Here is a 21,853-nt window from a genome sequence, read left to right as displayed (position 1 = left end):
TTCTTATAAAATATTCAAATTTATGAGAAAATTAAAGTTTAATTAAACCAAACAAAATATTCTAAAATAAATATATTAGAGTAACACAACTTGTCTCATATTTTCCTTTATCCCATATTCTTAAATTTAATCATTATAATTTAACACATTTAAAATTTTTAGTTATTTTTTTGACATGCAACTTCACTCTTCCGACTAGTACACACATTCAATAACCATAGTCAAGCTAAAAGGTAAAAACAAAACAAAAACAAAGGAAAGAAAGCAAAAATAAAGGAAGCTTCCTTCCGTAGTAGTACGACGACTAACAGAGAAGCGGCGAAATATCCTTGCACTCATATCTATGACAACGCCTTTGTTTTCTTTTAGCATTTTTAACGAAAATATACAAACTTTTTTTGGCAAGATTATTGCTTTGGCTTAGCGATGTCTTTCTCAGGTGCTTTTCTCATAGTCTCATCTCCGTTTGAAAGTTTGAAAATATTTTTCAGAAGTTTGTTTTTTCTTAAAGAAAACAACAAAGTGCAAAGCTCGGATCTTTTTGATTTGATATCATGATTGATAAATTTGGTATCATGAACGATGAACAAATGAATTCTTGTTAAATTATAGGTAATCCCTTTGGCCCTTGGAAGCAAAGTGCAAAGAGGAGGTGCTTCTTGAACTGTATTATAGGTTCGTATTAGCTTGCAGTTTGGAGTTCGAAGCTATGTCTTCATATGCTCATCAAATACAGCAGCAACACTCTGTACCTAGTCTCTCAGATGATTCCGGTATGTAGTGCCAATTTTGTCACTCTTTAGCTATGAATTAATAGTACCAATTTATTTGATCCAAGTTGCAGTAGTTTTCCCTTAGGCTGAAGATGACAAACTAAATTTACTCAATTTATTCATCATACATGTTCTTGGCATTGTTCTGTTTTTTAACATCTTCAAGATGAAGTTTTTTATTTCGTGTTTTGCAGAGACAAGAAGCCATTATGAGCTAGAGTCAGGATTCTTCATGAAATCGTTTACTGCAACAATCTTTGTTGCTTCACTTGTCACCCTTGGGGTTTTACTAATTACGTTGGTCATTTCCTTGGTGATTATGCTGCAGTCCTGTCAAAGTAAAAGCGCTGGAGTAATCGAGCTTCTAAATATAAAGGATTATTACAGTTATTGCAGGTTGTATTCTCTGCATGCTGCGCTCAATAACTTAGAAGGATACAATCTTCCTACAACATGCAGAAACCTGGGTGTTCAATATATCAAAGGAGGTCAATATGCCAGAGAGTTGGATTTGACTATGTCTGTGATTGACGATTACTTCAAGAATGTTAAACCTTTAGAGGATGGTTTGGATGTGGTTTTGATGGACATAGATGACATTTTCCCTTGGAATCACTCTTCCAATTTGTTTCACAGGTAATCTCTTCAAACCAATGACTCTCATACAGGGTGACAGAGGATATAGATTGCATCAGATTAAGTATAGTGGAGACAAAGTTTTTATCAGTGGTTTGTTAAACTAGCACCAGTTCACTAATTTTGTATTCCTCGCTTCTCAAAACTCCGTTGATTATCAGTTTAACACCCTTGTAGTTCTTAAAACTTGATGTTGATCTTCATTATCTGTAATTGCATCGAATATAAGCTTAACAAGGGTGTCTTTCCGTGTAGGTTTTATAATGACAGCACTAGCAACTGTATTAAAGAGGCAAACAATGTAAAGCTCATGTTTGTTTTAAGATTATACATGTACCTACAAACTGGTGGATGGTCTATAATTCTGTTATCAAGAGAACCTAGAACATACCGAAACGTCACCATTAATCATCTTGTCTCTGCGGGATTTAGAAGCTGGTCTGCCTTGATAATGAGGTAAGTGATAATGTTCCTTTTATATATCAAAGATCAAGCCTTGTTACCAAGTCTTGTGAGTCCTCAATCGGTTATGCTTTAAATACACCATCTTGTATTGAGGATTACCTGCATATTAAGAGATCATGTAATATTTCAGAATATAAGTTCGTACCTAGTTATCTACCAGGCTACTACTAAATTTACTTATACTTTTTTCAAACGCATTATAAAGGGGCACTTTTACAAACTTAGCTTAACCAAAAGTATCAAGTAAGAACTAAATCTTATGCTGTCAATTGTTTACTTTTTTTTGCAGAGCAGAAGATTCAGATCCTACGAAAGGGTATGAGTACTTTTGTGGCCAAAGGAATGTGGTAAGAAAGAAAGGCTTCCGAATAAAAAGCATCATAAGCAGCCATATGGATGCCGTGACCGTTCGAGAGACTGGAGAGCGAAATTTTTTACTTCCAGACCCTCTGTGTGACAAGTTTGTGAGAGAGCATAGATACTGAATGTTAGTTTCATCGTTCATCCTTCAGGAAGAGAGTTCCTTTTATTATTCTCTGAATCTAAGTTTGTTCTTGCCACTCATTTAACACCAATCCTACAATCTAATCTTTCCTCGAGGCTAAAATAGCTCTCCAACTTTGAGGTTTGTTTGTTATGTGATTGTAGATCCTTGCATACTCATGTCTGAGACATTACGAGTATGTTTGAAAACCAATTAATCAAATTAAGGAAAATTTCGTTTTATTGATGTCGATAAGGCATTTAAGTGTATCCAAACATGTATATAATATTATGACATATTTTTTAAGGAGTTCTTATATTTTTGACAATTAATTGATTTCATACAATACTGTACAACCACGATAAGTTCTAAAATGTTTTTTTTTTCACTGATATGCTTATTTATTCTCTTAAATATAGTATTTTATTATTAAAATAAAGTTAGTAAATGGTTGTCGACAGTAAACAGTGTTACACAAAGATTTTAGGGCTTGGAAACAATTAGCGTGTTGCAGGAATTTCAGGCTCATAATCACGTTCCTTTGGAATCTTTGATAACAAGCTTAAATTGCGGAAATAAATCTGGATGACGAAAATCATGTAATTTCTTTGCCGTATTTTGAGCTTCAATTTCCAATTCAAGAACAAGGTTCTGCAACTTCAAATAATTAATGATACATCAAAGGTAACTAAACCCATAATTGCCTTATTTAACCTGTTTCACCATTTTGCTTTTTTCTTTCCGAGCAACTGGTGTCAAACCAGTATTCTCTAATTAAAGAATTCAAAATAGAAAGATTGGGATAACATCTGCACAGGGGTAGCAAACATCTGACTGATTTAAAACCAACTGTAAATGGATATTCACATTAAAATAACGCTAAAATAAGCTACTACTTATTGTATCTATCGGTCATTGATATACAGTTTTAAACTTCCAAGTATAGTCTCGTTTAGGAAACCCCTTGAAAATTTATGTTATCGTCATATTACAAGGAACGGACCACTTTGCCTAGCCACCATGTTCTATGAGGTACTATAAAAAAATATATACCGAAAGCATGACAATGGCCTAGACCGGAGGCGGACCGCTAGACTGAAGCCGCTGCAACCACGAGATCCTCAGATTAGGCGTTTTCAATTGCAGAAAAATTTCCCTATATTCCTGCTTAAGGAATACATCTAAAGCAAACATGTAGAGCTCACTTCCTTGTTCTATTTCTTCCATTCTATCAAGGCATTCAATGCACTCACCGATGCTATAATTGCATTTGCCTTCAGTGGATGAAACTGCACTAGCATTCTTTTGAATACTTACACCAATTCTTGATGCAACCGCATCACAATGACATTCAGTTTTCTCGTCAAAGTTGACAGTATCAGGTTCTTTTGTGTGAAAAGGGAAAGTAATAACACTATCATCACTTTTCCTTTGTTGAGCCGTAGGTTCAGTCTCTCCAGTAACAGTAGTTCCATTAAAGATGGCTTCCAACATGTCAGTGAATTGTAGCTCCTTTAAGCGAAATTGTGAAGCTTCTGGATTTTCCTGTACCGAAAAAGTGGAAATCATGAACTTCCGTTAAGATTTAGAAACTTGCATGGGCTACAAATTAGCTGCACTCAGAAACTTATCATACCTGTAAATAGTTGTTCCAATCTTCTTCACTAGCCTCAAACCTCAGGTTAGATGGATCCCATTTCATGTAATTGGTGCCAATAAGCTTACACCAAATTTTCCATTGTTCCTTGGTAGAATCCCAGTGATTCTTAAGTTGTAATCTACCATAATTTAAATCAGTTTTTGCATAAAATGTTTCCATAATGTTTTTCCAACCTTCCTTTGTAAAATGTGTCCCGGGCTTATTCCCTTGTAACGTCTCCTGCAGACATAGATCAACAAAGATCTTGTGCACCGTAGGAGTCCATGCAGCTTTGACCTTGGGATGTGATGAACTGGACATGCTCTGCTCACTTGGAACTGTACTGATTGGGATGGCATTAACCATAATGGCACTCTTTAATCCACTATCCCGACCAACATTCCTACGTTTCTTCTCCCTCTCTTTTCCACGCAATGTAGCTGAGGCATCATTTTGCCTCTTAATCATTGCTACCATTTCCTCAGTTGGCATAGCTCCATCAAAGACTACACGTAATTTGTCAGAAAACTGGAGCTCCTTAAACCGAAATTGTGCAGCTTCTGGGAATGCCTGTGACAAAACGACTTCATTACCTTTAAAACAATGAAAAAGATCACTTATAATATTGAATGAATATCAGTAATTACGATGAATACTTTTATACAATTGTGCCAATCTTCCTCAGAAGCACCAAACGTATTGGTATGAGGGTCCCATTTCATCTTATCATCACCAATCAACTTAGCCCAGATTTTCCATAGTTTCCTAGTTGAATCATAATGATTTTTAATTTGTTTCTTATCGTATCTCATACCAGTCTTTGCATTAAAGGATCCGACAATATTCCTCCAGCCCTCCTTGGTAAAATGTGTAGCATTCTTGTTCCCGTTCAACGTTTCTTCGATGCACAAGTCAACAAACATTTTATGGTATGCAGGTGTCCAAGAAGCTTTTGGTGTTGGAGAACAGCCAACCATAATGGTACTATCTGATTCATAATCCCTACCAACATGCTTGCGTTTCTTCTCTCGCTCTTTTCCACGCAAAGGAGATGTAGCTGAAGCATCATTCTGCCATTTGAGACTGGCCCACCTTTTCATTTCCTCGACTCGATTTCCTCCGTCAAAGATGATATCGAGTTTGTCTGTAAACTGGATTTCCTTAGACTGAAACTGAGCAGCTTCTGGGGTTGCCTGTGAAAACTTGGCTTCATTATTATTAATCTGGAACCAAAAGGGAATCTTACAATCTTGGATTTACATCAATAATACATTAATAATCACTACTCATACCTTTATATAATTTTGCCAGTCTTCCTCAGAAGCACCAAACGTCCGCGTTTCTGGATCCCACTTCATGTTGCTATCATCAGTCAACTTGACCCAGACTTTCCATAGTTTTCTAGTAGAATCATAGTGATTCTTAAATTGCTTTTTTTCATATCTCACACCAGTCTTGGCATAAAAGGATCCAACAATGTTCCTCCAACCCACCTTAGTAATTCGCGTCGACCCGGGTTCATTCTTCAGCATTTCTCGAAGGCACAAATCAACAAATATACCATGGAACCCAGGTGTCCAAGTAGCTTTAGAAGTCGGACTGGACATTCTTGTATAACGAAAATGTTCTGATAATTTTGCACGCAATTAACTAGTGACAATCAAACCAACCAACTTCAATTTCATAAAATACAACAAGCTCCTATCCTAATTGTAAACTCTCCTGTCTGAACCCCTACCAATCACACCGCAAAGAATAATAAATTGATCTTGACAAGACTAGCATATAAAGAAATAACTATTAACAAATGAAAACAAAAATGACATTAAGCTAAAATAACTCTTGAGTGGGTACAATTGCACAGACCTTTGCTCCTGAGATGAATAATAACACAAATTTGACAAATCAAGATATTTTTACAACCTCAAATGGAGAGACTCTGAGCCGTGATATCTATAATTCACCTTCACCGACATGCACGTGCATGCTTCGATCATGGAAGGGATCAAAGATGGGGAAAGGGGGATTTCAGAGATAATGGGACTAAAATTGAAAGGAAAAAACGAAGGATTAATTAAAGACGATGAATTGGTACTATCTTTGCATGCGGGACAAGGTGTAAGAGCCGAAAAATATTTGGGGGAAAAACGGGTAACAGTGAGTGAGAGCGAAGAGGCGAAGTGTTATACCTGAACTTCATCGACAATGCCGCATTTGTAGCGAACGCTAATTTGATCGTCGTAAGTGCTTCGGAAACTCAAGACTCGAGATACGTATGTTCTTTTTCTCTGGGATTATTAGCTCCTAACCTTCTCTCATTGTTTCTTTTCTTTTTTATTTATTTTTTTCATTACGATCACAATCGAAGCCCATCAGTAAATGGGCATAAAGCTAACTCTATTCAGGACGTAAGTTGAGAGAGCCCAATATCTATTTTCAATTTCCACTGAAAAAATAAAACAAAATATCTTCTTTAAGTAGGCACGTATTTGTTTATCTATGTTTTAAAATTGGACTTAATATTGTTGGCTACAAACATATAAACAAATTCCTCATCTGTTACGTCTACTCATCCTGTGATTTCAAATTAACAGACTTTTTAATCAACTCAGAAACTAAGTAAACCTGCTCTAATGAAAATATTGAGTATTATTCGATAGATATCCAATAGAATTATTTTTCTATTAGAAAAAGAAAAGAAAAATTAAGAATATTCAAACAAAGAATAATAACTTTGTTATTTCATTTTATTTCATATTGAATTAATGTAGAAGAAAATTGAAGTTTCACATTGAATAAAATATGAAATAGACATCAGTTTATATACACACAAGAAACTTTTCTTAATAAGAGATTTTTTGGAGTGGTACCAAAAGCAAATCCGTGAGACTTAGCTCAAAACAGATAATATCTTACCAATATAGAGATTTATGAACAAGTTTCATTTCTTTCTTTAAACATAGTAAAATCGATTCCTTGTTAATTTCCATGGATGTTATTTCAACTGACAGAAAGAATATTCATGTAAAACATCGTTTTCTATTTTCTTCTTTGAATAGTAATTTCATGTAAAACAACACAACCTTAAGATACTCTCAAAGATTACCTATCACAAATAACAAATGAATACTCGTCATAATTGATATAAATATTTAGTTATTTGTTTGTTGATAAAACGAGTATAAATATTATGCTATCTAATCCATTAATATTTATTATCAAAGAATAATTATTAATAAATTTTATTTGATTATTTTTTTAAATTCAAATAACCAAAATAAAATTATTGATAAAAAATATTAATAATAGAATAATTATTTAAAATTTAACTTTAAATATTTCTATTTCTTTATTTAGATTATAAAATTGTGGTTATTTTGTAAAAGGTTAATTTTTAGAATTTATGTTTTTAGTGCAAATCATTTAAATTTGTTTTTGAAAAAAAAGATAAAAATTTTTTTGCGTTAGTATTTTATTCAATATTTTAAGTTTAGTTGTACTCAAAAATTAATTTTTTATCTAAGTTTACATTTTTGTAATATTAATCATTTTTTGGAGTCCAAAATTTATCAATGATATTTTCTGTATAACAACGTTTGTATAATTTAAGGACTGGTTTTGATTTAATGTAAAATTATTTCAGAACAAATTAAATTAAAAGTATGTTTTATATTTTCTTTTTTTTAGTTATCATCATCTCTTGTGACATAAGTTGAGTTGTTCTAATTAATTAAAATTTAAGAAAATATCTGAGATTAGGAAATTGTGGACAACTAGATTTTCACGTCTTAAAAATTTTCGTGAAGTTATAAAGTTGATTTAGTGACAATTGAGAAAAAGATAAAAAAATAAATCATTTTTTATAAAAGTTAAGGTGTGGTTTTGATTTAATATAATATTATTTTAGAACAAATTAAAACTATTTTTTATGTTTTTTTCTTTTAGTTATCATGCTATAATTGATGGTGAGAAGTTGAGTTACTTTAATTAAAATTTGAGAAAAAATTTGAAATTAAGAAGTTGTGAATAGATACTCATATTTTAAAATTTTCTTTGAAACTATGTAAGGTTGGTCTAATGTAAAAGTGTAAGAATGATATAAAAAAATCTGATTTCAATTCTCCGTAATATTTGAAAAATATAAAATTAGTTGAAAGGGTTTAAAATAAAAGAGGAGAAAGATTAAAGATTTAACTTTCTTAACTAACAAAAACTAACAACTATAAAAAAAAATCTTAAAATCCTCCATCCACGTTTTCAAAAAATATTGTATTCTGGTAGAATTTTTAATTGTATTTATTTATTATGTGTAAAATCGTATTAACTACAATAATAATATTTGTATGCGTATTTTAATACTGACATTATTTACATATATTTATTATATGGGAAAAGAGAGAATAGATAAAATAAAGTATTATATAATTATTTTAGTAAAAATGTTTATTGTATTTACTAATTCTCTTAAGTATAACGGTGAAAGACAGGTAATAAACTTGAGGGAGTTCCACGGTAATTCCTCTTTCCCTGGAAGTTTTTTTTTTTTTTTTTTTGGAACTTGTAATTAATCAGAAGTTTATAAAAGAGCAGTGAAATTTGACCAGTTCTAATTGCTAGCAAATGATTTACATTTATCCGAAGCCATTTCTCTCTCACACCAGTTCCTGCTTCTCCTTTCTTGTGAAAACCACACAAGAGTTACCAACAGATGCAAGTCTAAACCATTGAAATTCACTAAACTCCATTATTCTAGTTTTTCACCTTGTTAGTGTCATCTGCATTTGCTTTAGGAGTTGCTTCACCAAAAGGAAACACCTTCTTCTTGCTTTTCCTTTCCTGATTGTAAAGAATCTCTCTTGTCTAATTTGGGACTTCACTGTTCACTTTCTTCATCAACTTGCTGTTAGATTTGTTATTTATTTCTGCTATCATTTCATTCTACTATGATCTCAATTCCAGGTACATCATGATTTTTCAAGATTCCCCTCGATTCTAAAGGGTAGATTCTTCAGTTTATGCTCTCACCGAAAGTAGAGTCTTGACTACACTTGAAGGATTGTTAATATCTTGCCCCTTCAATCATAGTTGCGTGAGTTCTCTGTTGTTGCTGTTGCTCATTTTTTTTCCAGTTTCTCGTTCATCTCGAGTGTAGGGGAATTTTGTTGTAAGGTATGGAATTCGAGACCCCATATCCAACTTGTTTTGTGTCAAATTCAAATTGGTTTGTTCAAGAGGGTCACTACACAGAATGGAGTAGAGAAGAGAATAAGCAGTTTGAAAGTGCCCTTGCCATATATGACAAGGATACCCCAGACAGATGGCTGAGGGTTGCGGCCATGCTCCCGGGAAGAAGTGTCTATGATGTGATAAAACAGTACAGGGAATTGGAAGAAGATGTTGGTGAAATAGAAGCAGGAAGGATTCCAATTCCTGGATATCTTACCTCTTCTTTCTCATTGGAGATGGTTGACAACCAATGTTATGATGCCTGCGGAAAGAAGTCTGCAACAGTCAGGAGTTCTGATCAGGAGAAGAAGAAAGGGGTCCCTTGGACAGAAGAGGAACACAGGTCACTTTTATCATCTTCATTTCTCTTTCTTTTTAATGTTTTACACTGGTTGGGGAAACTGCATCAAAATGTAGTCTGTTTAACTTTTATACACCCAATTTAAAATGTATTTATCCAGAACTGCCGACATGTCAAAACATAATTTTTAGTTAAACTGGATACTTCTTATGCAGTTTTAATCTCTATGATTTTTGGTTCCTGCGCTTGACATGGATTTTTGGGTGTTGAATTTCAGACGTTTTTTGATGGGACTTTTAAAGTATGGTAAAGGGGACTGGAGAAATATTTCTCGCAAATTTGTGATCACAAAGACTCCCACTCAAGTGGCAAGCCATGCTCAAAAGTATTACATAAGGCAAAAGCTTTCTGGAGGGAAATACAATAAGAGGAGGCCTAGTATCCATGACATCACCATTGTTAATCTTACATCACACCAAGAGAAGTTCAATGAATCTCACATGCCCTCTGAGAAACTGAAGCTGAATAGCATGCCAAAAGTGCAGCTTGAATGGATAAATCGCCACAACAATATTGGTTCACTTGTGGCTTTCAATCCAAATTATGATATGTTGATGTCACCTTCATCTGGCATCGTATCTCCCAAGACCCTCAAATTGCAAGGTCTGGATTTCTATGAATGTGCTTTTCATGAGACTTATGCCAAGCTTAAAAATCCGGGTTTCAACAAGGAAGCTATTTTTGGTATTCATGCACTGTCATGCCCGCTCTGATCATGTGATGAACCACACACCAGTTCTGCTACATAGATAATATATAGCCCTGCATGAATACAAGTATATGAACTAAGGGTACTTGTTTTATGTTATGAACATAAATAATGTTTCATTCCTTGAACTGTTTTGGAGTGAACCCTTTTCAATGTTTCTTGTCTATCTCACTCAGACAATTAAGGTGTCTATTTGTTTGTATAGACTCAATCTGCATCAATGTTTATTGAATTCCATTAGATCACAAGTGTGTAAAAGATGAAGGTTTTAAAATGTAATTTATTTTGGAAGCTTTTCATTCCTGTCCAATATGCTATAAATTAAAGCACATAATGGTATTAATGTTCTGTCCTCAAAACCCGAGACCAATATGTTGCTGTTGGTTTTCCACTCAGACCTCAGTGTTCCATCTCCCAAAATATAAAAATATTAGCCCCAAGTCAAAATAATGGACTTGTTAGATACTTATAACTGTTGCAAAACCTTATAAAAACTTATTTATATAAAATGTACCTTCATAAGCATAGCTTGTAATAATATATTTTGGTAGGTAGCCAATTCACTTGCTGATTTGGCTGACTCGCTTGAGCACTTGAATCGAAACTTTGGGTGTAGATTCTGATGATATTGTAAGCTTTATGTCTTTTGAAACTTTCCACCATCTCTAATCATATGCTTTCTGAGAGCAAGTTGACCAGATTTGATCATCAGCATCACGTTGGTAGTAGAATCTGAGTTTGCATTCCACTTAACTAGAATCCCATGCTCATTGGATCAGAATACAGGCATGTTCACGTACAAATGCCAATGTGGCTCACACTATCATACTCATCTTTTGTTAATTTCAATTTTCAGCAAATCCACCTTTTTGTGGTGACAATACTGTTGTGCCAGCATTTTTCCTTCGTTTACTGGTCACTGGAACAATCATGCTTTATTTTTATTGTAGCCTCGTGCTATGCGGATTTTTGTTTTCTCTAAAACTATTAGTAACAGTAACAAAAGGCAGAAGCAAACTTTAGATACGTGCTGTGCATTTTTAAATATTGATCTATTAATATGAGTATTTGATTATAATTAAATTGATATTATAATTAAGCTATTTGCGTTCAAGGAATCAAAATTTGAATATTAAATAAAACAATTAATATAATAAAATGTTGACATTGTTTGAATGAAAAGTGATTTAGTAATAATTCAACATTCACTTATCATGGAACAATCAAATATTGCATTACGTAATTGTTGAGTTAATTTTTTAAAATTATTTGCTACTTAAACATATTTGTGAAATTGGTGAATTCTAAACTTTAGCAATGTCTATATGTCTATATTTATTATGTTTATTTTATTTTGTATATTAAGTGTTTGAATGAAAATAAGATTCTTTTTTGCAAATATAAAATAAAATCTTGAAGAACTTGATAAAAAAATATCAATCAAGATTAATTACAAAAAATTATCGATATTAATATTTTTAACTTTTAACAATTACTTTATATTTTTACTATTTTTTTAACTTGGTAATAATTAAAATATTTTATTCAGACAAAAAAATTAAAATCTAGTAAATTTGAATTATATTAAGTAAATAAAACCTTTAAAAATAAAATAATTTAAAATAAAATTAATTTAAATTTAATATATTTAAATATCTTAAAAATCATGAAATTCTGAATCCAAATTATAGGAAGAAATTATATGATTGCCACTCTCAAAAATATCTTGAATAACAATGACGTTGCTCTGATGTGCTTACAACGACGAATGAAACATTGGTTTGTTTGCGAGAGATTTAGAATTACTCAGATTAGTCTTAAAACAAACACACTTATATAAATTAAATCCATCCATTAATTCTTTTAGCATCAATTTGGTTCTTGGAATTATTTAAATTATAAACCTTTTCATGTTTGATATTATGAAAACGGCGATTTTCATGTTTTAGAAATTGCTACACGAAAGAAGTATCTAATAATTTTATTTTCTGGAAAAATCTAACAATCAGAGTATATCTCTTTCTAATATTTTTTTTTTCAGTCACACTATTTAAGTCTATATTGCTTAAGAAATTAAAGTATAATATAATTTTAACAAATAACTTAATAACACCTATTTCGTTGCTATACACACATATATGATGATATAATACTATCATAACTAAAGAGTTTCACTTTATTCCATACAAATCACTTATATAGTTCGTGATTAAACTCAATCTATTAGGACAAATGCTTTTCAAGTATATTAAAGACATATCAATAAATTTGTTATAATTAGAATCATCAGATTAACATCTAAGATAGTTTCTTAAAAATATGCAAATGTACAACATAAAATAATTGTCCTTTAAATTAAAAAAAAAAAAAACTACAAAGAGTTATTAATTTTTAAAGTATTTATATTGTAAAAAAAATAACACAACTGAGACTCAGACATCTTACTTTGTTTTCATCGAATCTAAAGAAAGATGAAAACGTATGAATTATCTCTTTATCGTTCTTTTGATCTCTCAAAAGATTTGGGACAAATCTTTTACCCAGACAACTTTATTGGACTCAACTTTATACCGAATATGCATTCCCCTTCCTCGCTATCACCATGCAAAAAGCTCTCTTTTTCACATTTTCTTTTGCTCCACCACGTCCATTCATCTTTTCACACATGATCATACTTCTTCATTAATTTTTTTTATCAACTTGTAAAAATATGAATAAGTACAAATAAGTATAATTTTTACTAATATGGTTTTATTGTTCCATTATTTGGAAAGGTCTTCTTACTGTTGAGACAGAAGAGATCCACTTATAAAAAAAACTCTCCCATATTTAAGTTAATAATATTTTAAAATAAAGTGAAAGTTATGATTTATAAAATAAATTTTCTTAAAAGATATTAATTATATAGATAATTCTGGACTTATGTTTCTATTAAAATAATACTTATCAAAAATATAATAATAATAATATAATAAATATAACATAATAATAATAAATAATAATTAATCTGTTAAACTACCGAGAAATAGTTATAATGGATAAATATGATCTAAATAGATAAGTTTGGATTATTTTATAATGAGTTTAAAGAACTTTATTAGATAATGATTTTTAATATGTTTATTAGATTTTATATATATTAAACTGTAATAGTTGTTTGATAAATTTGAGCTTGTCTTAATGGTAGAAAGGAAATTTGGAGATTATGAATATATAACCATTATCGATTAATTTAAAAAGAGTTTGAGCTGGTGCAAGAAGTCTCCAAAAAAACTGCAGCAGTTCCGTTTATAGAATAGAGTTGGCTTTAGCATTATTTTCCAGTGAACCACTAATGAATGGAATTCCAGTTTTACATGTGATGCATTATTTATGAAAAGAATATGCTTATTTATCTACCTCGCATCTACTGTATATTAAATAGTTTTATTTCCACCAGGAAAACTTGACACTTGTAGTGTTTTTCTTTTTCTTTTATAGGTAGAAATTCAACGGTGTTTGGATTTGAAGAAAAATGCGCATTATTACATTTAATTAATAGCTACACTGCTTGACACATATAGTGTTTTCCCTTTTTTATATTAATAATTTATGATGCAGGTTTTTTTTTCTTTACCCATTTTTATTGTTAAGGACAATCAAGTTTTTTTTGCATAGTTTCTTTTATCAACTGCATAATTTCTTTTATAATATAACTTTTACTGAATCATTAAACTTAATCATTTCCAAATTCACTTTTATTTACCTCCAAATTCAGTCAAATAAACGACAAAAAAAATTATCTTCAAATCCTCTCAAATCCCCTCAAATCCATCCTCTCAAATCCACTCAAAAGAACAGGGTCTTAGAGAAAATTATGTCACAAAAAGAAATGACAATGGCATTATTCCTTGTTAATTTGCAGATAAAAATCAAAATGTTTTCAAATGGAAAGAAAAAAAAATTATTGTTTTACATAAATAAAAACAATACAACAAGTTGAGACCATAAGACGAAAAGAACAATTGGATGTTGAACTTGGATCAACTTCCGTATTCAATTTGAAAACCAGATTAAGTTAAACGTAATAAGATTTTTTACAAGACTAATGATATTTTTGGTTCTCCTTTTGTACATTAGAAAATGGAATTTCCCCTTCAAACACCGTGCATCAATTCAACAACCTTTCTCTTTAACCATTATATTAGTAATCATCAATGTACACTTCAATAATAGTGAAAATACATTATTATGAACTCTTTAAGTAGTTTTATCATTCAAAATTGGAGAGTAACGTAATGATAGATTTTATTATGATTAATTTAGTTAAACGTATATGTCAACGTTTTTTTTTATTGAGTTTGTATTTTCATCATGATTTTTTTTACCCATACAATTTTTGTCTTATCTACTTAATATATTAACTTCTAAACATTTCGGTAATATTATTTAACTTTAATGTCATTCACCGTATTTATATTATTATTATTATAAATAATTAATATTTCAATGACAAAAAATTTGTCCACTGGTTCTTAAATTTCAAAATAGTATATTATTTTTTTATTTTACTTATTATTTAATTTATTTAAATATGAAAAATAAAATTGAAAAATCATAAAATAAAAATATTTTAATTTTTTTCATTACAGTCAAGAAAAGGTATAAAATTTATTTCTTTATTTTATAAAAAAATTAATATAGTAGTAAAATTAGAAATATTTTTATATTATTATCTATTTAAAAATTTGAAAAAATCAATATTTTGGTAAATTTGTAACAATATTTAAGGATTATAATGTGTAGTCAATTTCAAAGGTTAGTATATTAAGATGAAATAACGTACGGTGGGCAATAGCTCTGTATTGTCACTTTAGCCACCTACAATGGCCACAACATTATAGTACGACCGTAGTGCCCTGCTTCAGCCGTTGCGTCGCATTGTGCCTTTTGCGCCTTTTATGGGCCACAATATCATACCACAACATGTTACAACATTTGCATCTTACTCATAACCAAAAAATCTTTTATAATAACTCTTCTAATCAAACAATCTTATTTGGAAACCATAGACCCTAATTCAAGTAATTTTACCTTAAAAAATTAAGATCATAACTAATAAAATCCGAAAAATTGTTAATGAAAAAACATAAATTATGACACGTGATAAAATCTTTTAACAACTATAAATGAAGCCCTTCAAAACCAAGACGGAACAAAACTTCAATGTTGCAAAGGATCACCGTATCTTTTGATTAGAAAAATAAAGATAAAACTCAATTTTAGAGAGAGAAAAATGTAATTTACATAGACTTGGATAAGGAAAAACTTCAGAAAAAAAAAACTCTATCCCTTTGGCACTACAACAAAGTGAAATAGAATAAAATGAGTGAATAAGATTGGCAACTGCAACTCAGAGTTTCTTGGTGAACTCCAGTCTAGAGGATCGCACACACGTTATCAAGGACGGTTTCTTAATAAGATTATCATTTCATGCCATTTTTATAATTGACGTGCACTTTGGATAAGAATGAACGAACATCGTTCAATGACGATACCACCTTCGACAAAATGACAAATGTGCCAATTGTAAGTGCCAATTGGTGGTGATGAGATGTGTGATAGCAGATATTTTTATTATAACCTAATGTGACACCAGCCAATAAAGACTTCTTAACTTAGTAGTTTTGGGAAGAAAGGATTGATTTTCCTTTTAAGTTTCCAAATACAGTTTTCTTTGTGGTCCATGTCGAATTAATGTTTAGCTCTCTCTGTGTGTTTTATTTCTCTCTGAAGGGTTAAAGTTGATGTACCAAATCAAGCTCATGATAGTGAACTAAAGAATGCATATCTACCATTTAGCTTGATGGGAAAACATGAATGAAAGGAGAAAAAAAAAACTACTCTGGCTTTTATTCACAAAATTGAGAACTTCAGTTATAAAGGGAACCAATTTCGTTAGGGGAAGCGTTTCTGAATGAAAACAGGCTTATTACAGGAGTAATGGTCTAAAATGAACTAGAAATAGGGCAGGAACATAGATAGAAGCCAAATATGAAAGTAGAGAAGAAGAAAAAGAAAAGAAAAAAAAAGGTATATACAGAACTCTAGGCGTCAACACGACGCGTGGCAGTGTCCAAAGGCACAACAGTATCTGGAAAATCTGATCTCTGCCCTGCAAGAGAATAATAGGCAAGAATATGAGCTGGATGCTCAACAACTAGAGTCTCATCCTGATGGTTAGGCACCTTTCTAGAAGGAATCAGCTCAATGTTCCAAAATGGGCGAGCCATTGCCAAAAGGTCATGCCCAGATGGAGATGCTCCATACCCTTGAACCCACAAGTACCTTAGAGAAGTTAATCGCGTTGCAGCAACAGCAAGTGCTCGCTCACTGAAAAAAGAACACCCTCTCATTTCAAGTTTCTGAAGACTAGGACACCCCTTTGAGAATTCCAAAAGCCCTGCATCAGACTCTCCCACATACCCGAGCAGCATCCATCGAACATTTGAACTGTACTGTCCTATGTAACCAAGACCTACATCAGTCAAACCCCCCCGCCTCAGATATAGAGCAAATCTTCTCAGCTTCTCACAGCCCCTCAGAAGAGCCCTCACTCCGTTGTCAAGTGGCAAGTCAGTTATTTTCTTTTCATGATCAAGTAACACTAGGCGAAAATCGCATAGCTTTTTTAAGTGACTTCCAATATGTTCCAGAGATGCATTTGTAATATCGGACACGTAAACAGCCATGTATTCAAGCTCTGAACAGCCCTGTGACAAGGCTATTAGCCCTCTATGAGACACAGTACCTTCTTCATCCTCCATTCCTTGATCATCATCACCCCTTTCAATCCTAAGCCTTTTTAGCCTCCTACAACAACGACCAAGAACTTCTAACCCTCTATCGCCAATTACATTCCTCGTCTGTCCATAAAGAAAGGTATCAACCATAAACGTTTCAAATGTAGTTCTGCTAAATTCAAAATTATTGACATATATGTACTCCTCCATACTCAAATATATAAAAAAAATATATAATAATCACTGTATTAAAAAAAGGAAGTTCATATCATTTAATTTTTACTAATTTCAATTTTAAAGCAAAGTTTTTTCATATATTATCATTCCTAGGAATTTAGAACTATGAATGAAAAAAGGGGTCTTCAGAAACAAAATCACAATTAACGGAAAGGTATTTTGGGGCTGGTATCATTATATAATGTGAAATTAATAATGATTACATATTTGGACAATTGCTTGAGTGTTTATATATATATATATATATATATATATATATATATATATATATATATATATATATATATATTTTCATGCAGGAGTATTTTAACAAATTCAGTGTTATAACTGGTTAACATGTTTCCTTCAAAAGACAAATGAAAGTATATTATCAAACCCTTACATAAAACCTTAGATACACACACACGAGGTTTAAATATGTTCTAGTTTTTATAACATGAGTGTATTTTAATTTTAGTTGTAGTCTCTCTAAAATTTAAAATCATTCCTTAAATTATCTGGCACCCATATACGTTTGTGTTGAACCATGTCAATTGATTATTTCAAGTAATGACTATTGGTATTGTGACATAATTTCATTATAGAATGTCTTCAAGAAAATTTTCAAAATTATGAAATATATAGTATCTATCTATTCTAAAATAAACTGTAAACACTAATAATTTTGAATAGGAGGGGAAATTAGAAAGAAAGGAAAAATTTACAAAAAAGATGAAAATATATATATATATATATATATATATATATATTTATTTATAAGAAACAAAATAAAAATCCGCTTGTATAGGAGTAAAAACGTATTGAGTAAAGACGTAGAGCGGTTAATTTGAAATCCTTGACATTGGGGAACTTACCTCAAGGACTTCCAGATTTGGACACTTTCGGATTAAGGTACAATGATCCTCTGTGTCCAGCATTGCATAGAGGAGATCCAATTTTTTTAGTACGCCTGCAAATAAGAACACTATGGGCAACTCATTCTTTCCAATATACGTTAAACCCAATCGACATAACTTTGCTGGCAATGATATAGCAGAGTAATTTTCTGGTTCCGCGTTGTAGGTGCCTCCACAAAACTCTTCCAGAGCAGACGCATGCTTAAAGAAGTTCACAAGATCAAGTATTTCACAATCAGTAAGTTTCACAGACACTAGGTTGGGGCAATTTCTAGCCAGGAGTTCAAGGTCCTGATTCCTTATACAAGCAATGTCTGTCAAGTAAAAATTCAGATCCTCAAGAACTGTATTATTCAAAGCAAGTTCGTGTAGCCATTCTCCGTCCTTCTCAATTATAGAACTTTCCTCCAGAAACAGCACTCTCAAATTCCTGCCAAAGAAAAATTTACAGTCAGAGCCACAAAAATTTAATTAGCTGCAAGTAAGTTTTAGCTTCCAATAAACAAGATGGTACATCGTACCAATGTATTTCTAAATTCTAATATTCCTAGAATTTATTCCCCAAAACCAAGATGTCTGTTATCATGTAATTTTTATTCTAAGAAAATAAAATGAAAACTGAAAAAGTTATAAGATTCTTTCTCCCTCAAATGAAGCATAAAGTATAAGAATGCCAATACTTCAGTTTAAAAAAAGAACGCATATACTGTGAGAAGAAGACTTGTATCTTCATCCTACAAGTTACAGAAACTGATCGCCATCCTCATAACCTACTCCATAAATGACTAAATCACCAGAAAAAATACACTCAATTCGAAGATTCCAAATTCAGGAGAACGAAATTCAACCCATTTAATCATTTGAAGAACTGTTGGAAAAAATAAAAAAACTAGTAACCGACATTGGAACAAAACCGAAATTAAACCAGCTACCTCTTCCCCAGGATACACCAATAAATAATGAATTTATAGCTAACATATTCCTACGTTTTCTTCCATCTTATCTTTCATTCAATTTCTTTCCTAAATATTTTTCTTCACATCGTATCATTTTCCCTAAAATCCTTCATTTTTTTTTCTTTTTACCTCTCCACTTTTTCAGCTCATATACTTATATAATGGGTATGTTGCTCATAAATTTAGGAATCCTCAATGGTTAACAGTAACTTACAGTAACTGATATTGTGACACAACAATTTATTACCCAATGCCATTAAAACAAAGCTTCCTTTGCCAGACAACTGGAATGGATACATAGCAATAAAAGCAGGGAGGATTAGCGAAACAAGTAATAACACTTGGCGTTACTGGTTAGCCATTCAGGGCTCTGTGAATAGTAACTAAACAGCCATCATCACGTAAATCGAGTAAATAAAAAGCACCAACTACAGACGAATCTTAGGTCAAAGAATCCAACTCCTCAACGAAGAATAACACCCAACTGAACATATTCAAAGAAAAGGAACTCAAACTGCTAAACCACTTCAACAAAACATCAGTAGCGGAACATTATATATGCAAATTTCAAGTCAAAGAAACTTAATTACTCCATTTTTCATCGCTATGTTTGGTATTAAGCCAATGAATTTGACATGAACCTGCCAAAGCAATGCTATTTTTCGGTGCATGGAGAGAGAAAAAAGGGATAGTTAATTTTGAAAGAAAATTAAATTATTTTAAACACAACAACAGTTAGGGCAACTAAGCTAGTCACTGTTAAACCCCTTTATCGATACATAACTTTTCAAAAATCCGTCATAAATTATCCCCTTTCGAGCAAACAAACCAATTAGTTACTAAAACTGAAGTTACGAAACAATTCGCAGAGAAATTTAAAAAGTTCTGTCTCCACAGTTTAGTAACTCCATGATGAACAAGAGAAAATCATATTTTGGTCATTAATTTTTATAACAGGATGCTTAATTTGGAAAGAAAACAAACTAACAGAAGTAATAGTAGTAATAATAAAAGGAATTAAGGTAATTACTTGCAAAGGCGACCAATATGGAGAAGTCCATCGGTGGAGAAACCGGAGCACTTGTCAAGCTTGAGAGCTTGCAGCACGTGACCTCGGGAGCGAGCGAGGAGCTGAAGATCGGAATCGGTGACAATCATGCGGCGGAAGTGGAGGCTCTTCAGGCAATCGAAGTACTGAGAGATTTCCTCAACCCAGGGGGTGACGTGGCCTCCCCAATCCTCGGGAATCAGGTTGAACATTGCGGCGCGGGGCTTCCCCTTCAGTTTAAGGGACTCCAGGTGCGGAAAGCGACGGCGGAGACGCGCCGGCGTGGTGGTGTAGCAGAGGGCGATGGTGACGTGCTTCCGGGTAAGGGAGTCGAGCTCGTACCAACGTCGACACACCTGGGAAACGGCGTCCCGGTCCTTAGGGTCATCGATGTAAGGTATGACGCAGTCAAGAACCACGTCGACCACACGTGTTTTTCGCACGTTCCGCTCCTCCGTCATGGTTTGCTATTGGATCGGAACCTGAGGAGTGAAGAGAAGAAAAGAAAGATGCAGGGCAGAAAGAGAGATGACGAGAGAGAGTGTGTGTAAGAGAGAGAGAGAGAGAAAATGGTAGGGCCAATAGGAATCGAATGGGTGAAAGGAGAAAACTTGCTGTGAGCTTATTACCTATATTTACGTGATGTGATGTAACACGTCACTACTTCGAAGGCCTTTCTGTTATAACAATGTTTGATATTTTCATCCCAGGACGAGGAACACAGTTTCCGGTAACCGTGAGTTGCCTGTGTGTGACGTGTGTTGTCGTGGAGCGAGAAAGATGTAATAAATGCTGCGCATAAAAACAAATAAATATATAAAAATAATAATAGAATAAAAAGAAAAGCTAATAACATTGTACAGTTAGTTTTTTAAGAAACAAAAAAAAAATTAAAAATGATAACCTTTAAAATTGTTTAGTAAGATATACCAAATTAAATTAAGGAATAATTTTTTTATCATTATTCGTGAATCAACTAAGATAATGGATTTACATTTGAAATTTTATTCACTTGTCTAGGACAACGGATTGACACAGTGTGATTTACTTAATTTTACTAACAGTTCATATTAAAATAAATACTTCATCGTATTGAATTATAAAAAATAAAATATATATTGTGTAACTTCAAATAAAAAATATACATCACAAATTATTTTTTTATTTTTATTAAAAGTCAGATTTCTGTTTTGTTTTTCTTTTTATCCATATTTGAATGGATATTTTCCCTCAGTCACATGTGTATTGCATTTGTTAATTTCTTCTCTACACAATTTAAATATGTAAAACAGCATATATTTACATTTTTTTAAGTATGTTACACTAACTGTTTTTTTAACGGTTTCATCAAATCATACAAATCTTAAGAGTTATAATTGTAAGGGTGAAATTACATATGAGATGACTTTGGTACATATTAATACTTCAACAACACTCTCAAGCTAAATTATCTTAAATAATCAATAACTATTTTAAATGAACTGTTTTTTAACAATATCATACTGACGAAGTTAGCCCTCTCCTAATCATCTTTATAAGTAAAAGTCTAATAAAGATAATATAATGAGTGAACCATCTTAAAGTGAAATATTAGCTTCTTATCTGAACAAAAACTATATATATATATATATATATATATAT

The 21,853-nt window shown here is 32.0% G+C and overlaps 4 protein-coding genes across 11 annotated transcripts; 2 read left to right on the top strand and 2 right to left on the bottom strand.

Annotated features, from left to right (window-relative positions):
- The first annotated feature begins 304 nt into the window (after window positions 1-304).
- LOC108329518 (uncharacterized protein At2g39920) lies at window positions 305-2,647 on the top strand. Of its 4 annotated transcripts, none has more exons than XM_052873134.1 (5): window positions 305-439; window positions 613-773; window positions 1,102-1,409; window positions 1,665-1,865; window positions 2,164-2,647. In XM_052873134.1, the coding sequence occupies exons 2-5, from the start codon at window positions 720-722 to the stop codon at window positions 2,357-2,359; spliced, it is 759 nt and encodes a 252-aa protein (XP_052729094.1). In that variant the 5' UTR covers window positions 305-439; window positions 613-719; the 3' UTR covers window positions 2,360-2,647. The 4 variants fall into 4 exon arrangements, with proteins under 4 accessions (XP_052729094.1, XP_017419249.1, XP_017419247.1 ...); XM_017563760.2 differs by having other exon boundaries at window positions 968-1,409; XM_017563758.2 differs by having other exon boundaries at window positions 946-1,409.
- Window positions 2,648-3,158: 511 nt separating this feature from the next.
- LOC108329517 (L10-interacting MYB domain-containing protein) lies at window positions 3,159-6,293 on the bottom strand. Of its 4 annotated transcripts, none has more exons than XM_017563752.2 (5): window positions 6,187-6,293; window positions 5,290-6,040; window positions 4,654-5,220; window positions 3,995-4,567; window positions 3,159-3,903 (listed from the first exon to the last, which is right to left on the bottom strand). In XM_017563752.2, the coding sequence occupies exons 2-5, from the start codon at window positions 5,602-5,604 to the stop codon at window positions 3,430-3,432; spliced, it is 1,929 nt and encodes a 642-aa protein (XP_017419241.1). In that variant the 5' UTR covers window positions 5,605-6,040; window positions 6,187-6,293; the 3' UTR covers window positions 3,159-3,429. The 4 variants fall into 4 exon arrangements, with proteins under 4 accessions (XP_017419241.1, XP_017419245.1, XP_017419243.1 ...); XM_017563756.2 differs by having other exon boundaries at window positions 5,290-5,647; XM_017563754.2 differs by having other exon boundaries at window positions 5,290-5,624.
- Window positions 6,294-8,618: 2,325 nt separating this feature from the next.
- On the top strand, window positions 8,619-10,592 carry LOC108327770 (transcription factor DIVARICATA). 2 transcript variants are annotated; one of them, XM_017561469.2, is made up of 4 exons: window positions 8,619-8,839; window positions 8,957-9,166; window positions 9,245-9,566; window positions 9,802-10,592. In XM_017561469.2, the coding sequence occupies exons 3-4, from the start codon at window positions 9,334-9,336 to the stop codon at window positions 10,295-10,297; spliced, it is 729 nt and encodes a 242-aa protein (XP_017416958.1). In that variant the 5' UTR covers window positions 8,619-8,839; window positions 8,957-9,166; window positions 9,245-9,333; the 3' UTR covers window positions 10,298-10,592. The 2 variants fall into 2 exon arrangements, with proteins under 2 accessions (XP_017416958.1, XP_017416957.1); XM_017561468.2 differs by having other exon boundaries at window positions 8,957-9,566.
- A 5,562-nt stretch (window positions 10,593-16,154) lies between these two features.
- Window positions 16,155-20,956, bottom strand: LOC108329723 (coronatine-insensitive protein 1). Its single transcript, XM_017564074.2, has 3 exons — window positions 20,195-20,956; window positions 18,167-18,638; window positions 16,155-17,198 (listed from the first exon to the last, which is right to left on the bottom strand). Exons 1-3 carry the CDS (start codon window positions 20,671-20,673, stop codon window positions 16,380-16,382), a joined length of 1,770 nt encoding a protein of 589 aa, XP_017419563.1. The 5' UTR covers window positions 20,674-20,956; the 3' UTR covers window positions 16,155-16,379.
- Between the last annotated feature and the right edge of the window lie 897 nt (window positions 20,957-21,853).

The sequence above is a fragment of the Vigna angularis genome, chromosome 2, assembly GCF_016808095.1.
Source record: "Vigna angularis cultivar LongXiaoDou No.4 chromosome 2, ASM1680809v1, whole genome shotgun sequence".
Taxonomy (NCBI): Eukaryota; Viridiplantae; Streptophyta; class Magnoliopsida; order Fabales; family Fabaceae; genus Vigna; species Vigna angularis.
This window is presented reverse-complemented; position numbering and strand designations above follow the sequence as displayed.

Excerpts from the sequence above, each read along its gene's own strand:
- LOC108329723 (XM_017564074.2), bottom strand. The coding sequence starts at position 20,673 with ATGACGGAGGAGCGGAACGTGCGAAAAACACGTGTGGTCGACGTGGTT. Across the intron at positions 18,639-20,194 it reads CATATTGGTCGCCTTTGCAA|GAATTTGAGAGTGCTGTTTC; the intron begins GTAATTACCTTA and ends TTTCTTTGGCAG. Across the intron at positions 17,199-18,166 it reads CAAATCTGGAAGTCCTTGAG|ACGAGGAATGTAATTGGCGA; the intron begins GTAAGTTCCCCA and ends CTTTATGGACAG.
- LOC108329517 (XM_017563752.2), bottom strand. The coding sequence starts at position 5,604 with ATGTCCAGTCCGACTTCTAAAGCTACTTGGACACCTGGGTTCCATGGT. Across the intron at positions 4,568-4,653 it reads ATTGGCACAATTGTATAAAA|GCATTCCCAGAAGCTGCACA; the intron begins GTATTCATCGTA and ends GTTTTGTCACAG. Across the intron at positions 3,904-3,994 it reads ATTGGAACAACTATTTACAG|GAAAATCCAGAAGCTTCACA; the intron begins GTATGATAAGTT and ends TTTTCGGTACAG.
- LOC108329518 (XM_017563758.2), top strand. The coding sequence starts at position 720 with ATGCTCATCAAATACAGCAGCAACACTCTGTACCTAGTCTCTCAGATG. Across the intron at positions 774-945 it reads TAGTCTCTCAGATGATTCCG|TTTTTTATTTCGTGTTTTGC; the intron begins GTATGTAGTGCC and ends TTCAAGATGAAG. Across the intron at positions 1,866-2,163 it reads TGGTCTGCCTTGATAATGAG|AGCAGAAGATTCAGATCCTA; the intron begins GTAAGTGATAAT and ends TTTTTTTTGCAG.
- LOC108327770 (XM_017561468.2), top strand. The coding sequence starts at position 9,169 with ATGGAATTCGAGACCCCATATCCAACTTGTTTTGTGTCAAATTCAAAT. Across the intron at positions 9,567-9,801 it reads TGGACAGAAGAGGAACACAG|ACGTTTTTTGATGGGACTTT; the intron begins GTCACTTTTATC and ends GTTGAATTTCAG.